Source organism: Artemia sp. Qi Xiang Cuo, chromosome 6 (genome assembly GCF_049724085.1).
Source record: "Artemia sp. Qi Xiang Cuo chromosome 6, ASM4972408v1, whole genome shotgun sequence".
NCBI lineage: Eukaryota > Metazoa > Arthropoda > Branchiopoda > Anostraca > Artemiidae > Artemia > Artemia sp. Qi Xiang Cuo.
This window is the reverse complement of record NC_142799.1, coordinates 50,437,550-50,455,537: the sequence shown is the minus strand read 5'-3', so window position 1 is coordinate 50,455,537 and position 17,988 is coordinate 50,437,550. Positions and strand designations below refer to the sequence as shown.

General features: G+C 37.9%; 1 protein-coding gene across 1 annotated transcript in view; it reads right to left on the bottom strand.

Moving 5' to 3' along the window:
- Zw10 (Zeste-white 10 kinetochore protein) overlaps positions 1-17,988 on the bottom strand; it is a 199,753-nt gene that overhangs the window by 17,427 nt on the left and 164,338 nt on the right. The window contains exons 5-7 of the mRNA XM_089090240.1: positions 14,958-15,106; positions 5,638-5,756; positions 1,810-2,171 (exon numbers count right to left, since the gene is read on the bottom strand). Of these exons, the coding sequence (XP_088946366.1) occupies positions 1,810-2,171; positions 5,638-5,756; positions 14,958-15,106 (630 nt within the window). The remainder of the gene's footprint in view (positions 1-1,809; positions 2,172-5,637; positions 5,757-14,957; positions 15,107-17,988) is intronic.

Sequence of the window (17,988 nt, the reverse complement as noted above, 5' to 3'; positions counted from 1 at the left end):
CCGTATATCCTATGTATATTACTGCACGTTTTATGACGCGCATGTGCGTGTGTGTGTATGGGGAGGGGGACGCCTCAGGGATGGTCAAAACACAGAACTGAATCCATATTCGTGATCTACGTACCGGATTTTCTTCTCATCGACTTTTTAAAAGTACAAGTTATCTTTTTTTAAAGTCGTTATTTTAGAAGAAAAGACGAAAAAACGTCAATTTCACCTTGAGGAATTTTGGCCAATTTTTTATATGTCATACAGAATTTTTTTCAGGTTCGAATGATACCAAAATCAAAACTTTTGCAATTTGTTTAAGGTAACTTAAAATTTCGTCTTCGTCATCGAGGATCCAACGCTAACTAAACAACACCCAAAAATATATAAAATTCAAAAAATATATAAAATATATATACAAACTATGTACGGATTTACTCTCCTTACTAGTTTAAGTAGTTCAGAAAAACAACATGGGAGCTCTCCGTGGAAGTATTGATATACCAGCGAAGATACCGATACAAATAAATATCCCTCATCAACAGGAGTGTGTGTGTCTGTACGGTCAGTTTATTTAAAGTTTTAACGTTGCCCCTTCCTTCCAGTTGAAGAAATTTGTCAGGTTTTTTGTTTGATCAAACAAGAAGTCAAATAAAGATCATTAAACATTAAACACAAGTTAATAAAATATAACATTGAAAAATTCATGTCCAAAAACTAAAATTTGTATACTTTGTACAACTAATGGCAAAAAAACAGAGGGAGGGGGGAGGTAGAGAAATAAAGTAACAGTTATAAGATAAAACTTTATGACATGCAACTATCACACACTTTAAAAAACAAAAATACCGGATTCGCAATCCAAGTACTTTGCATCAATACATGGCTTTTATAAAGATATACTTTCCCATAAGGGCGTATGCAGGGGGGGGGGCAGCCCTCCCACAGAAACGTAAGTTTTTTCCAAATGTCTATTCGCTTTTTATTCAAACCACAGTTTATATAATTAGCAGTATGATCTTTCCCTATCTCACCCATTATAAAAACCCGGACCGAGGTGCGAATGCTCCAGAGAACCTATAAACATAAGCGGCATTAGATCTTTTCACGGGTAGACAAAGAATAATCACCTACGGAACAAGTACTGGCAAAACCACTTGGCCGGCTCAACCAATAAGTGGACAATAAGTGCACAAAATGAAGTGGGAGGAGCTTTTTGTTCGCACCGAAAATGAAGAGCCAGAAATCATCTGCGGTAAACTTACTGGATAATTATATAAACTGTGATTCAAACTATCAAATAAATGTGTGATTTAGAAATGCCATAAAAATTCAATAAAACTAAATACTTTAAAATAATATATAAATAATATAAAATAAAAAACAATTGGAATCAAAAAGTCAAAATCATTAAGGGTAAAAGAAGAGTCAGGAATATTGACAATTGAAAAAAGGATTATTTTCCGACCTAACCTGGCAACTCTAGACAACAATTGCTCAAAACTAGCTTTTTGCACGGAAGGGATATCATTTAAGACGACAAAGTTCCAAACTTTATTTCTTGATTTGGGAGATCTTCGTTTTAGAATAAAAGAATAAAAACCATCAATTGAGGCCACAGTGTTATTATGTATACACAAAAAAACACATGCACACACTAGTTTGCTAAATTATTTCAATTACTTCATGCAAAACATTATTACATTGACGCTTCAGGATTCACTCAGCATGAAGTTATATTCCTGATCTTAGATTTCTTTTCTATTACTATGGTGATCTAGTTCTACTAAAACCAAAAAAAGAAAAAAAAAAACAACTCACCTGCTTCTTTAATTATGTTTGTAAGATATGTTCTTTGTGATTTCATTTGCTCCAAAAAAAGATTAGCACCAAGTTGACGCAGATTTTGGGCCTCCAAAACAAAGAACAATTTACTGCTATTTACAGTCAGCACTTCCAGAGTCAGTAAAATATGACCTAGGTACATACAGTTATTATAAGCCAGTGCCGAGTGCCGGGGAATATTTTCTAGAGCATTTCTGTGTGCTGTAGGGAGAACAGACATATACAGGTCAATGATAGAACGACAAGCGTGATGTAACCGAGCTTGAATCTCCTCTCCATTTTGTGCGGCTTCAGAAAATGTTCTTTTCATAAGTGTAAGCAGCTCTATTACAGACTCACTAAAGGTAGAAACAGTAATTAGAAGTGAATACCATACAAGGATGTAGCTGCAGTGAAGAATGCTTTTTACTTAGAGTGCTCATTTCACAAGAATGCTCAGTTCAACGCTCATCCTACCAAGAAAGATGTTTTAATGAAAATTGTACAATCTGATTGAGCGTGTCAAAGAACCCTACTGTAGAGGTTTCACGCGAAATGTAACATTTTGTATTTTTTGCAAGAAGAAAGATCCCGGATACGAGTTTTCTTCCAGGGGTGATAGTATCAAAACAACGGTCCTAGAAGATCGGGAGAGGGCTTATTTGAGCGGAAATTACAAGTTCTGGTGCCCTTTTTAAGTGACCAAAAAGGTTGGAGGGCGACCAACTTCTTTCTTTCCCCAAAGCCATCTGAAAAAAATTTTGAGATAGCACTTTTATTCAGCATCGTTCAAAGGTCCAATAACTATGCCTCTGGGAGTGACATGACCCTCCACAACCCCTTGCGAAAGCGCTGCCATTGTTGGCACATAATATTTGTTATTGGGAAGTATACAGACATTTTTTGAGAGGGGGGGGTCTTCGGGGGGATTTTCAACAGGAAGAATTTGGTGAAGGGAGAGAAGTTTCCGGGGATGAACTTGTAAGGGAAATTTAAATGGGGGGGGGGAGAATTTTCCAGAATTCCAATACAAATTCTTTTTCTTTGTCTTACTTTCACTTTAAAGACTCAATTTTACATGTGGAGATGTTCTGGAGAAATTTTTCAGCGGGGTTAAAATCGTCTAGTAAAATAAAAACAAATAAACACACATCCGAACCTTTCTTCTGACAAAAAATACAAAATTCCACATTTTGGCAGATAGGAGTTTGAAATCTCTACATTAGGGTTCCCTGATACGCTGAATCTGATGATGTAATTTTCATTGAGATTCCTTGACTTTTAAGGGGTGTTTTCCCCCATTTTAGAAAATCAGGCAAATTTTATCTTGCTCGTAGCCTTTCATGAGTAACACTAAGCTTAATGAATCTTATATTTTTGGAATCAGCGTAATAAGCTGATTCTTTTGTTACATTTATTGACGCCAAAATTCCGTTTTTAGAGTTTCGGTTACCATTGAGCCGTGTCGCTCCTTACTTACAGTTCGTTACCACGAACTGTTTGATCTAAGGCTGAAATTTAGAAAGCGTAAATACCTTCCGAGAAGTTATGACGTGGGTAGACTCCAGGATGAAAACTTGAGAGAAGCTTTTCAAGTACAGTTTGAATATTAAACTAGAGAGCTTGAAATTCGACAATATAGAAGATAAATGGAATAACTTTAGGGAAATAATTTGTGAAATGGCAGACGATGTCTTAGGGAGGAAAACCAGGAATATAAGTGAAAATGCTTTAAGTTTAGTAAAGAAGAGGAAGGGCTTACACAAGAAGCACTTGAGAGATAAATCTTGAAAATAAGAGGAACGTAAGGAAAGCAGAAAAAGTATAAATTAAGGAGGTGTGAATTGGAACCCTTGTATAAAATTGTTCAAGATCTAGAAGATGCAGCTAGATGACTTATTAGTAAAATATTGTATTAGAATATTACAAAATAGAGAAAGAATAATCAGTCTGGTTTTTTTTCACAGTTAAAGAGAGGGAGGGGGCAACAATTAGTGATAAAGACGGAGTTAAAGAGTGACGGACAGAGAATTTTGAGAGAATGTCCTAAATGGTGATAAATGTACAGGAAATAATGTAGAAAGAATGAAAAGATTTTGACACTTTGGAAGTGAAGGAAGATTATTTTGCGAAAACCGTACTTATAAGGATTAAAAACTAACAAGGTTCAAGGTGCGGACTTCTGATAGTGTGGTAAATGATTTTTTTTAATATGGGGATTATGAAGTTAAAGATAAATTACTGAAGTACCTATCGATTTCAAGAAAAATTTAATTGCACCCCTCTATAAGAAAGATGATAAGAGTGAGATTTGTAATTATAGAGGCATTAGCTTGGTTTCTGTTCGAAGTAAATTACTTAGTATAATGATACTTTGTATACTTGGAGATGCTGCCAAGATATATTTAAAAAAAGGACTGTGTGGTTTTACGAGGGGGAGGGGGAGGGGGAGGATGCGTTCACCAAATTTTTACTTTTAGATTAATAACTGAGAAGTGCCTAACTCATCGGAGCCCTTTAGTCCTCAGTTTTATAGATTATGAGCTGATAAAAAAACAGATCATGGGCTGATAGATATTGGTTCAGCTAATAGAACAGCTTTAGCGAAGGTCCTATCCTTGTCTTGTATAGGCTACCAGATAAATAAATTAAAGTGATTAGTAATATAGACGATAAACACATCTGCTGATAAAAAAAAAAACAGATCATGGGCTGATAGATATTGGTTCAGCTAATAGAACAGCTTTAGCGAAGGTCCTATCCTTGTCTTGTATATGCTACCAGATAAATAAATTAAAGTGATTAGTAATATAGACAATAAACACATCTGCTGTGGTTAAGGTTGGAAATGAGGTTAGTAGCTGGCTTCGTATTTAATTAGGAGTTCAGCAGAATTATGCTCAGTCCCCATTTAAATGGATCATTTTTATGTACTTTGTCCTGCGGAACACAAAAAGACAACGGGAGAGGATGGAATGAAATGGGAAAGTAAAACTCTCTTGAAACTTAGATTATGCTGATGATTTAAGTGCTATAGATAAAAATGTTAGCAAAAATAATTATTTTTTTTGGTGGGGGGGGGGGGGGAGGTGAGAACATGGGGGGGAGAAACAGCCTTGAAAATTAGTGTTAAGAGGTTTAAATCGATTAGACTTGGAATGAGTGAAGGCGAAGAGTTGATGTTGGATGACAAGAACACAGATCAAGTGAATAACTTCACTTACCTAGGTAGTATTATTAGTAAAGATGGTGGATGCAGTAAAGACATCCTGGTACTTGTATGATATAGCTCCTACCTAATATTCTTCAAATATGTTTCTCTGACGCTCAATCCCAATGAAATATACTTAAGTATGATAAAAACATAATACTTTAGAAACAAATTTGGGCTATATATTTGCACATTAGGGGTGGGGTGGGGCAAAGTATCGCGGGAAAAGCAAGTCACTCCCCCATGAGATGGGAAGAGGTCGTAAGAAAGGACTGAAGGGAAACTGGAGATTCTTGGGAGGGTGTAAAGCTTTAAATAGGTTGGGATGGAAGAGAAGCATGCGTCGCTATGTTGCCCTCTGCCTGTTTGATGCTACAGTGAGTTGTTAGTTATAGCAGCAATAGTAAACATTATGAATGGGGCTTTATAGAACCAAAAATAGGTTGCTAGTATTGATTTTAATCCGTAGTTGAGAGCAGCTCTCAAAATCACAAACAAACTAATTTTCTACTAATTTGTTGAAATGGTAAAAGCTAAAATGGAAATAATTACTCTCTTTTTCCATTGGTAAGTATCACCTCTTTACTGTGTTTAAATGTAATCATATGACTTACCTAACTTCACATTCCGGGAAAACAAAAGGACTTTTGTTAACGTCAATTCCAATTTCAGCAAGACGATGCATTTCTTCTGGTGCTCTTGCTTGATATGTGGATTCTATCATACCAATATCCTACAAGTGCATATCAGCAACATATTCAAGGAGAAGAAATACGTCGTCTTAGACACAACACACAGAAAAAAAAAGAAAAATAGAAAAAAAAAGAATTATAATAGTAGCAGAGACAGAGATTTAGCAGAGATTTATGAATAGGAAAAAAAAAAATACAGAAGCACTTCGTATCGAAGGGGTTGTCGAAGAAGGACTCATTCGATTAAAAATTGGAACGGCTTGCACCCTTTTTAATAGCTGAAAGTGATTCGAGCGCAAAAAACACCCCTTCTACGCCCATCATTTCCCCAAACACATTCAATCAAAATTTTGACAAAAGCCATTTTGTTTTCGTAGTTGATTCCCAGATGGAAATTATGTTTTTGAGGAGGAAACTCCCCTCACAACCCTGAGGGCAAGGGTTGTAAGTTATGCCCTGGGGGCATATAAGGTTTTTATAGAAGTTGTTGTCGTAGAAACTTTAAAAAGGGCTCATTCGATTGGAAATTCAAAAGGCTACTGCCCTTTTTAACAGTCGAAAGTGATTGGAGGGCAGCTAACCCCCCTCTCACGCCCACCATTTCCCCAAACACATCCAATAAAAATTTTAAGGCCGCCATTTTGTTTAACGTAGTTGAAAGGTCCGAAAACTATGTCTTTGAGGATGAAACTCCCCCTACAACCCTCAGGGCTGTTGTAAGTTATACTCTGGGGGCATATAAGGTTTATATAGAAAGCATTATCTTAAAAACTTCAAAAAAGGCTCACTCGATTGAAAAGTGAAAGGGCTAGTGTCCTTTTTCATAGTTGAAAGTAATTGGAGGGCAACTAACCCCCTCTCACGGCCTTCATTTCCCCAAACACATTCAATCAAAATTTTGAGATATTCATTTTGCTCTACGCAGTTGAAAATTCTGGATATTATGTCTTTGAGGATGACGACCCCCCCCCCCCCAACCTCTCATGGAAAGGGTTGTAATTAATACCCTGGCGGCATATAAGGTTTTTATTGAAAGCGTTGTCGTAGAAACTTCAAAAAAGCTCATTTCATTGGAAATTGAAAGGCCTATGGCCCTTTTTCTAAGTCGAAAGTGATTGGAGAGCAGCTAACCCCCCTCTCACGCCCACCATTTCCCCAAACACATCCTATTAAAATTTTGAGATAGGTATTTTTCAACGTAGTTGAAAGTTCTGGACATAATGTCTTTGAGGATGACAAACCCCCCTAACCCCTCAGGGCAAGGTGTGTAAGTTATGCCCTAGGGGTATATCAGGTTTTTATAGAAATCATTTTCATAGAGACTTCAAAATGGGCTCATTCGATTCGAATTTGAAAGGGCTAGTGCTCTGTTCAATAGTCGAAAGCGATCGGAGGGCAACTAACCCCCTCTCACGCCCACCATTTCCCCAAACACATCCAATTAAAATTTTGAGACAGGCATTTTCTTCAACGTAGTTGAAATTTCCAGAAAATATGTCTTTGAGGATGACACACTCATCTCACCGCTGAGGAAACGATTTGTAAGACATTTCTAGGTGGCGTATAGGGGTTTTATAGAAAGTGTTTTTGTAGAAACTTTCCGATTGGGCTACCTGAATTGGATATTGAAAGGACTATTGGCCTTTTTAATAGTCAAAAGTGATTGGAGGGCAACTAACCCCCCTCTCACGCACATCACTTCCCCAAACACATCCAATCAAAATTTTAAGATAGCCATTTTGTTCAACGTAGATGAAAATTCTGGAAATTAGGTCTTTGAGGATGACACCCCCTCCCCCCACAATCTTCAAGGCAATGGTTGTAAGTTATGCCCTGGGGGCAAATAAGGTTTTTTTTTATAGAAAACGTTGTCGTAGAAACTTCAAAAACAGCTCATTCAATTGGATTTTGAAAGGGCTACGCCAACCATTTCCCCAAACACAGCCAATCAAAATTTTGAGATAGCCATTTTTTCAACGTAGTTGACAGTCTTGAATATTATGTCTTTGAGGATGACCTTCCCCCCACAACCCCCAGCGCAAGGGTTGTAATATATGCCATGGGGGCATATAAGGTTTTATAGAAGGCCCTGTCGTTAAAACTTCAAGAAGGGCACCTTCGACTGGAAACTGAACGAGCTAGTGCCCTATTTAATAGTTGAAAGTAAATGGAGGGCAACTAACGCCCTTCTCACGCCAACTATTTCCCCAGAAACATCCAACCCAAATTTTGATATAGACCTTTTGTTCAACGTAGTTGAAAGTTCTGGAAATTAGGTCTTTGCCAGCATTGTCGTAGAAACTTCAAAATTGACTCATTCAATTGGGAATTGAGAAGGCTAGTGCTCTTATTAATAGTCAAAAGCGATCGGAGGGTGAATACCCCCGCCCCCACGCCCCTCCTTTTCCCAAACGCTTCCGATCAATATTTTGATATAGCCATTTTTTGAACGTGGTTGAAGGGTCCAAAATATTATGTTTTTGAGTATGACAATCCCGCAGAGCCCTCAGGGCTAAGGTTGTGAGTTATGCCCCGGGGCATATAATGTCTTATAGAAAGTGCTGCCGTAAAAACTTCAAAAGGAGTTCTTTTGATTGGAAATTGAGAGGGCTATTGCCCTTTATAAGAGTCGAAAATAATCGGAGGCAGAAACTCCCCCCCCCCTACACCCATCATGTCCCCAAACATATCCGATCAACATTTTGATATTGCCATTTTGTTCAACGTAGTTGAAAGGTCTGGAAATTATGTCTTTGAGGAAGACATTGTCCCTCTACAGCCCTCAGTACAAGGGTTGTAAGTTATGCCCTGGGAGCATTTAACGTTTTTATAGAAAGTTTTACCGTAGAAGCTTCAAAAAGGGCTCATTCGACTGGAAATTGAGAGGACTAGTGCCTTTTCTATTAGTTGAAAGTAATCAGAGGGTAAATGTCCTCCTCCACGCTTATCATTTTCCCAAACACTTACAACCAAAATTTTGATATAGCCGTTTTGTTCAGCCTATCAGAAAGGTCTAGAAATTATGTCTGAGGATAACAAATCCGCCAAGCCTTCAAGGCAAGGGTTGTAAGTTATGCCCTGGGGACATATAGGGTTTTTAATAGAAACTCTGGTCAAATAAACTTTGAAAGTGGATCATTGGTTTGGTAATCAGATGCTCTGGTGCCCTTTTTATGAGTCAAAGTGATCAGAGGACAGCTACCCCCTCCCCCCTACACACACATCATTTTGTCCCGACACGCGTTTAATAGATATATTCAGATAGTTATTCTATTCAAAATAGTCTAAATATCATATAACAAGGCTTTTGGGGTGAAAAAAAAAAAAAAACAGAGACTAGGGGCAAGGGTTATAAGTTATGCCCAGGGGGTAGTTAAGACTTTTACGGAAGGGATGGTTGTTTAACTTCAGAAGAGACTAAGTCTTTCTTCCTGAAAAAGACTATGCCAATATAAAACGAACAGAAATTAATCAAAATGACTTTTTGCACAAAATAAGTTTTTCAAAAAAAAAGTGAAGAACTCCATTAAACCAAAAATCAACAAATAATCTACCAAGCATACAACTACCACAAATCAGTATCAATAAATAAATGAAACCCAAAACAAACAGAAATTAAAATAAGTCAAACCCAAAACGAGCGACACAAAGTATCACTTATCCAAAGACAAACCCCCGGCCGACGCCTCCTCGGCAACGATGAATACAGAGCCGCGGATAAAACGGTAAAGAAGAGTGCCAGAAAAGACCAGAGAAACCTGCTGGAGCGGAAAGCAGCGCAGGCAGAAGGGGCAGCGAAGAGAGGTGAATCACTAATGAGATTATTGGAAAGGAATCCTCTATTCAACTTGGACCAGTAAAAGACCACACGGGCATCCTGATAACAGAGCAGTCTGACGTAAACGAATTTTGGGCCAGCCCCTTCAAGAAGCTGTTGAATAGACCTCAACCAGACGACCCCCCAGAGATCCCAGCAACAACACTGTTTTCCTTAGATATTAGCACGGATCCGCCGTCATCCATCGAAATTATAGCAGCAGCAAAGAAGCTGAAAAATGGGAAGTCACCTGGCGAAGACAGGATATCCACGGAAAGCGATTTTTCTGGCCTGCCTCAAGTTCTGGACAGCGCTGTCCGCAGTAATCTGGACGACCGCCAAAATACCTTCGGATCGGAAACATAGCAACCTTGTGAGGATCTTTATGAAAGGCGATATGTCCCTCCCAGGCAACTGGCGAGGAATCTGCATGCTTTCCATACCTAGCAAATTGCTGACACATATTTTACTGCAGAGAATCAGCTCGCAGCTCGACAGACACCTTTGCGACGAGCAACATGGATTCAGACCGAACCGTTCATCATGTGCGGAACTGATATTGACTCTACGACTACTGACGGAAGAAAACCGAGAGTGGCGCTCCAAAATATATATGATATTCATCGATTTTGAGAAGGCGTTTGAATCAGTAAACAGCCAAAGTCTGTGGAAGATCCTACTGCATTACGGAATCCCTGGAAAGATAGTTTCACTGATCGTTGCACTCTATAAAGATAGCGAGTGCTGTGTAAAGACACCAGATGGCCAAACTCGTTTCTTCCGCAGGAGTTAATTTTGTCAGGAGTTGAGCAAGGTTGCGTCTTGTCACCGCTACTTTTCGTAATAGTCATTGATTACATACTGCAAAGTGCAAGCACAGACAGAATCCAGCTGAATCCAGAAATACGCCTCAGCGATGTAGACTTCTCTGACGAGATTACCGTCCTGGAATAATGCAAGCAAAGACTCCAAGAACTCCTTGTAAAAGCGAGGGAGAGAGGCGGCCAGGTCGGCCTGAAAATAAATAATGAGAAAACAAAATTCATGGCTTCCACAGATTCACCCCTGAGCATCACTTGCGGAGACCAACACATAGAAAAAGTCGTCCATTTCAAATACTTGGGAAGCAAGAAAGCACCGGATCGACCACAAAAGAAGTGCTCACAAGAACTGGCCAAGCCAATGGGGTCTTCAATAGATTACGGAAGGTTTGGGGGTCCCAAAGCTTCTCTATACGGCTAAAGCTACTCTTCAACAGCAATGTTATGCCAGTGCTGCTTTACGCAGCCGAAATCTGGCACCTGAACCAGGAACAAGAGAGAAGAATACTTGCTTTCGAAATCACATGTCTTAGAAGAATTCTCAAAATCCGTTGGCAGCAGAGAATAACAAACCAATCCATCCGCGACAAGACTGGCCGGCCTCTTGTGACATATATCATAAGAATCCGCCGATGGAAATACCTTGGCTACGTACTAAGCATGGACAATCTCCAACTACCAAATGCAGCACTCCATTGGCAGCCATCGGGTCCACGCCGCAGTGGCAGACCCAGAAACCACCCTGCATCGAACGTACCAGACAGATCTCCGTAACCTGCACGCATCAATCCAACCTCAGTGGGAGGACATACTGGCAGCAGCAAGCCTGCGGGAAGATTTGCGGCTCCTTCTTGACGCTCTGGGTGCCTCTGGAGGAACAGGTGAATCTAAGGTCCAAGGTAAGACAAAACGAGCAGAAATTATTCTGAGCAGGGTTCTAAGCTCTAAGCTTTCTAAAAGTCAGAATATAATTTGTTCTTTTAAATGTTTTCACTTTTATAACTTTAAGAAATCAAAAATTAATTAAGATTTTAAGGAATAAATATCAGCATATGTATATTAAACTGACAATGCACATTTTTTCAGTAAATTCATTTGATTTTTTTCAGTAAAGTACAAATTATATTCTGGCTTTTAGAAAGCATAGGTTTTAGAACCCTACTCAGATTAATTTCTGCTCATTTTGAGTTTGACTTATTTTAATTTCTGTTTGTTTTGGGTTTCATTTAATTATTGATGATGATTTGTGGTAGTTGTATGCTTGGTAGATTATTTGTTGATTTTTGGTTTTGCCACGGTCAATTATATGACTTTGAATATCATTAAAGACAGTACCACTATTAATACATTATAAAACAATTAAGATATAAACAGAAAACAAATAGTAATATTTGTTGGTTTTCGGTTCAAATTCTTCATTCCTAATAATTTTTGATAAATTTGAGTTTGACTCCTTCAAATGAGCTATTTCCACTCTTTTTGATTTTTAATATCACACTTTACTTTTCGGTAAGAACTTTTTATGTTTAATTACTAATTAAAACCCTTTATTTCATCAACAATTGGCCCAGATGATTTCCCACCACCTCATATAGTTTTCAGGCTATTTTGAGGCTTTAGCAAAAATTGCATTATTAGCACATGTAGCAAAAAAGCACATGAACCAGATGATAAATACATCATGTGAAGTAGAGTGGTAGAAGTACCATTCAAATGTGACAAGATTGACTTTTTTTATCGAAGCATTTGAGAACAAAGGGAGGTTCCAATACCAAGATCAATTAACTACAATTAAAGTAATAACTAAATTAAGTACAGGACATATTTGAATTGCGATTGTGAAACGTGCCAACAATGCATCAAAGTCGTTGAAAATACTGATCATTACCGATTCTTGCTAACGGAGTAAGTGGACAGTTTAGTAAAAACTCATTGATTAAACTCATTTTATAAATGCAAGATTTAGGAATCATGATTCTAAACTAGGAACTTTGGTCAAATTGTTTTGTGTCCAAAATCAGTTGTTTGGTCGTACTCCATTCGTTTCCCGAAATCTCATTTTGTCTGTATTCCAGCGATGGCTGAGATGTGATGATCCATGATGATGATAATTCCAGCGATTGCTGAGATGTGATGATCGATACTGATGAGATAAGAACTCCAGCGACGGCTGAGATGTGATGATCGATGATGATGAGATGAGAATTCCATGCGATGGGTAAGATGTAATGATCGATGATGATGAGAATTCCAGCGATGGCTGAGATGTGATGATCGATGATGATGAGAATTCCAGCGATGGCTGAGATGTGATGATCGACGATGATGAGATGAGAATTCCAGCAATGGTTGAGATGTAATGATCAATGATGATGAGATTGCCAGCGATGGCTGAGATGTGCTGATAGACGATGATGAGATGAGAATTCAAGCGACGGCTGAAATGTGATGATCGATATTAGTGAGATGAGAATTCCAGCGATGGCTGAGATGTGATGATCGATGATGATGAGATTGAAGTGCGGCTCATGCATCATGCAGATGATATTTTTTTAAAGTAGAAAAACCCAACAAGGAACAAATCAGTTTTTTAGTGCATCAAAGGTAGAAAAGGGTGACGTCAACCGTATCTTGGATGCCTAAGAAGCCTTTCTTGAGCCAACAATTCATTGCTAATAACAGCCGGAAACAATGAATTTTTTCTTTCAAATTTTATATCATGTAATTACAGATTATTAGACAACTTACATAAGAAAAAGGGCATGCTTAGTAAATTTCTTGATGTCCTGAGAAATCTGGAAATTGATATAAAAAACCAGGTTAAGTCAATTAATAGCAAGTCCTAGCTTAAGCTGATGAGCCCATCATGTAGCAACTAGCGAATGCGCCTCTGCATAAGCCACGTAGTTTTTAAGAAACTTGAACCAAAGGAGTGGGAACCCACATAAAGCAAAAACGAAGAAGAATCTACAAAGAACCCATGCTGAAGCTTCACCATAAGTTTCTCTAATATGGGTTTCATAATTAAACTACTAAACATATAATAGTATAGAGATAGAACATCAGATAATAGAGCCATTATAATTGAAATATTATTTTTTTTTGCTTTTTTTCCGATGGTATTCTGGAAAAAATAAGTAATTGAAAAACTATATTGTAAATTTTGAGCTAGGACACCTAGACTAGACCGATAGGACACCTAGATTATCGGTGGCCGGCGTTTACCCCCTCACGGAAAATAACCTCCCACGGAAAATACATACCCGCGGAAAATATCCCCCACGGAAAATACCCCCCCCCCCCCGTGGAAAATAAGGTTTTCCAAATTAGAGAATTTTATTCGAGTTTTGATTTTTATTTTCCGTATGGGGGGAGAATCTAGGTACTTGTGTATTATACGCTACTCACTCAAGTTTATGCTGTGTAAAACTCGAGAACAAATCGGTTTCTTCGTTAATTTCTTTCAGGTTAGCACGAGACAAGACAAAGATAAGTGATATACCAGACGATAAATACATGCTTTGGGCTATATATTTGCACACAATGGGGGATGGAGAGGGGTAAAATACTTGGACAGTTTGAAGTCAGAAAACAATTTTTACTTCATGATATTCTGCAATTCTGCAGAATAATTGTACCTAATACATTTTGCATGCGGAGCCGCTATACTTTACCCCCTCTCCCCTAACGCGCAAATATATGGCCCAAATTTGTTTACTTGAGCGAGTGGCGTATAACACACAAGTAATTAAGCTAAGCTATAGCTAAGCGCATAGCTTGGTAGTTTTTGTGTAGCGTTATTATCATGCATAGGTTTTTCTTTTTCTATACTTAATATTACTTCGATGTTTAGTGGAAAACTAAACTGACGACTTTACTTTTTTTGTCGTTAATACGATAGGCAACTTTAGTTTACTTAAAAACGGTGTATTTTTTTTTCTTTTAGCGCAGGAGCATGCCGCTAGGTGTGCGCTTTGCGTTCAAGTTTAACGTGTATATTGAATGCAAGTTAAAAAAAACTCTTCGTTGTTACGCCTAAACGTCGAATATGGCATTTTCACACGTCTGAGGTTATTTACTAATTTTTATTTACTAAGTTTTTTTTTTAGTAATATACTAATTATTTGTTAAGCTGTTCTCAAAAAATGATAAACAGAATACCATAGATCATGAGTATCGCAATGTAATTAAGCATAAATTGCCCTTTGAATACTACTCAGCAAGCGGTGTTGGCTTTTATTTCAGAAATTTGAAAATGTTAGATGCTGCATTTTGCGAAACAGTGATGAAATGTTCTACCCTAGCCTTTTTAAGACATCCATTTAAGACTAGTCTTTTAAGTTGTCACTCTCTTTGATAAGACAGGTTAAGTGATTAATAAAAATCAATGGACGAGACGTTTTTTGAGGAGTGATCCGTTATATCAAACTAACAGTGTTTCTGCAAGAAGAGGAAGTCTGCCACTTAGCTTAATCTTTTAATGAAAAGATTAAGAATATTGGTGAAAATCCAAGTTCCAAACAGAGTTCCATTTTATTTAAAATGCTATAGCATAAAGCAATGAAATTGTTTGAGAAATAGACTAAGATATACCCCATCCTTACCTCGGGTCCAAGTCGAACAGTCTTGCTCAAGTCCTTAAGAATCATATTCCTGGCGCTGCTAAGGACTTCTTGACAAAGTTTGTTAGCATAGAGGAAATTTACGTTTTTCACATAATCCGAAAGGCTTGTATCTTCTTCACCGAAAAAACCTGCCGAAAAAGGAACATATTATTCGTTTGGTTGATCAGTAATTTATCAATTCTTGAAAAATGATATTGAAAGGATGAATAGAACAAAAACAAAACAGATTCCAGTGGAATCGCCTTACTCTTTTATATTTGAGCATGGTAGGGGGGTTGAAAAGGCAAAAGGAACGTTTTTATGCCTATATTTTTCTAATGGTCCTCCAAAATGACCTTGACGGTAATCCTTCATCTTCCCCTCCAAAGCACGTGAGTGAATATAATACGTTAAAATACCATTTTTGTGCTTGTTTACCAACATTTATCCTTTTTGCTGCAATTTATAATACCTTTTAGACTCTTTATCCTTCACAGTGTAAGGACAAAAAAAGAGTATTTATTATCCTTTATCCTTTACATACATCTTAATTTTGCCCAAGGGCAAGTCTTAAAAATCTTTCCATGTTTCAATTCCCCAGCGAGGATATCTAGGAAGCACTAAAGAGCGAACTACTACTGAGAGACAGAGGATATCAAATCAAACAAAACAAGTCTAAAGCACTTTTAGTTGGTCAAAGTTGATCATCAACTATATACACGCGTTCATGCCCAGGTGAGAGGGGTTGGGGACGGTAATAAAAGTGCCCCCGTTCATTTAATATTTTTTATGGCAATTTTAGGCCTGAAAACACATTTATTAAGCCTTCAGACTCCATCCTTATCTACAATATAAGTGCTCACTATGTATAGACTCAAAAAGATATACACACCGCATGCACTCGAAAAGCCCTTTTTTGGCGAAAAAGGAGGGGGAGGGGGATACATCCCCATAGGTTAATCCTTGATGATACACCCCATCCCCCTAGGCCAAACCTTGATCCTCCCTTAGGCCAAATCCTAGGTTAAAAATTGATACTTAAATCATAACTGTTATCAATAGCAAATTTACTTTAAATAACTATAATATACAATTAAAATCAAAGACCTTTTATTCCACTTCACCACCACCCAACTTGTTCCAAAGGCGATGGCTGTGTACGGCAGTGTCTATCCTTTAATCTTATTGCTCTCAGTTGATAACTCATATAAATATACTCTAAATTATAATTTCATTTCTGTACAAATGTTGAATACTATCCCTTATTCGATCTCTCTTTTATTTAAAGATTAGCTGAAAATTCTACCTTTAACTTCACTATCTATTAACACGAAAATGCTCCTAATTCGCGTTGAAAATCTTAGCAAAGCTAGCAGTCACCTTTGTCTTATCTGGTTGCCGAGCGGACAATTAGTTGGTTTGAACATCTTTTGCAGATGCCTGCAGACACTCCGGCTAGGATTATTTATGACTTTGAACCAACCAGTAGTGGCTGGAAGTGTCCAAGAGAAAGACCCAAGTTCCTGTGGAATGATAGTCTTGGAAAATTTCCTGGACCAAGCTGGAATTTTGCTGTTTGATGCAGAGGTCCTTGCTGCAGATCGCCCCACGTGAAGAAGGCTGACGACGCTCTCAACGCAACCCCGGCATGAAGATTAAGTAAGTAATTATTACCCTTTTACTTAATTTGGAAAAATACTCTTTTTTTAAATTTTACAAATTGGTTTTTAGTCAAACCTATGCGTCCAAGTTCAAACAACGTTGCTTCTTGACTAATTTTTCTTCATTCTAACAATCAAGTATTATGCCAGCATCTTAACACTCTTGAAGCTCTTTTTTGCTTGGATCACTTTCAATTTTTTAACTGTTTTTCCTATCCTTATTCTTAATCATAATTCGCAGCGCCCGAGATATACCAATTCACTGACACCCCACTAGCCCCCACTAGCCAAAATGAGAAATAATCTTGTGATTTCTGTACCACCTTGGCAAATATAGCAGGAATTTACAATATTTAAAATAGGCACTCCTTAGCTGAAGACGGTCTTTTTGCGCATTAAAGGCTGCAGACAGGAAAGAAAAAGAATTGTAGGAGAACAAAAACTATGGTAAGATTTACATAAGCCTCGGTGGCTGTACCTCCCTTTATTAGGCGATATATTACCATATAAGAGGCGAATACACTGCAGAGCACTAGCAACCAAAGACGAGCATGTAGTCGAAAGTGAATCAGAACATGTAATCCCAAGCCATTTCAACTTTGAGACACACTTGAGTAGCATTGTACCCACACGTAAAGGAGGAGCAGGGTTAGAAGTATTAAAACACATAAACTCACATTTTGAAGCATTTACAGAAAGCCCAATCATACTCAAAGCATTAATCAGAACATTTAGATTGTTTGTGAGGCCTGACCTAGTATGACTAACTAGCAGAACATCATCAGCATAGGCAATGTGACTAACACCAGTATTTTCTAAAATCACAGTAGGAGACAGCATTCGCAAACAGTCCGCAAGCACAGTTTTAAAAATATATGGAGACTGCACACCACCTTGCCTGGCTCCCTTCTTTACTGAGATAGGCTCGGATATATCAGACATCCATTTTAACCAAACCAACGAATTGAAATACCAAAACTGAAGAACTTTTATCCCGCATGAATTACCTCCTGCTTTAACTCAGCATTGAAGCGCTTTCAAATGTACAACGTTGTCAAAAGTACCCGAGACATAAACCAAGCAAAAATAAAGTGGTCTTTTTTTTGCATTTTTGCCGAGACTAGCGACTGACTAAGTATATGATGGGCTTGAGAACAACCAAAATCGGCTCTGAACCCAACTTGATAATCAGAAAAATCAAATTTAGTCAAAACTTCAGGCAATACGGCATACTCGAACAGCTTGCTCATGAAGCAGGACACTGTAATTGGTCGATAACTGGAACACTGATCTGCATCCTTTCCCTTTTTCAAAACTGATGTTATGATTCCCAAAAGAAAACTATCTGGAACTAACAACTGGGCTAAACA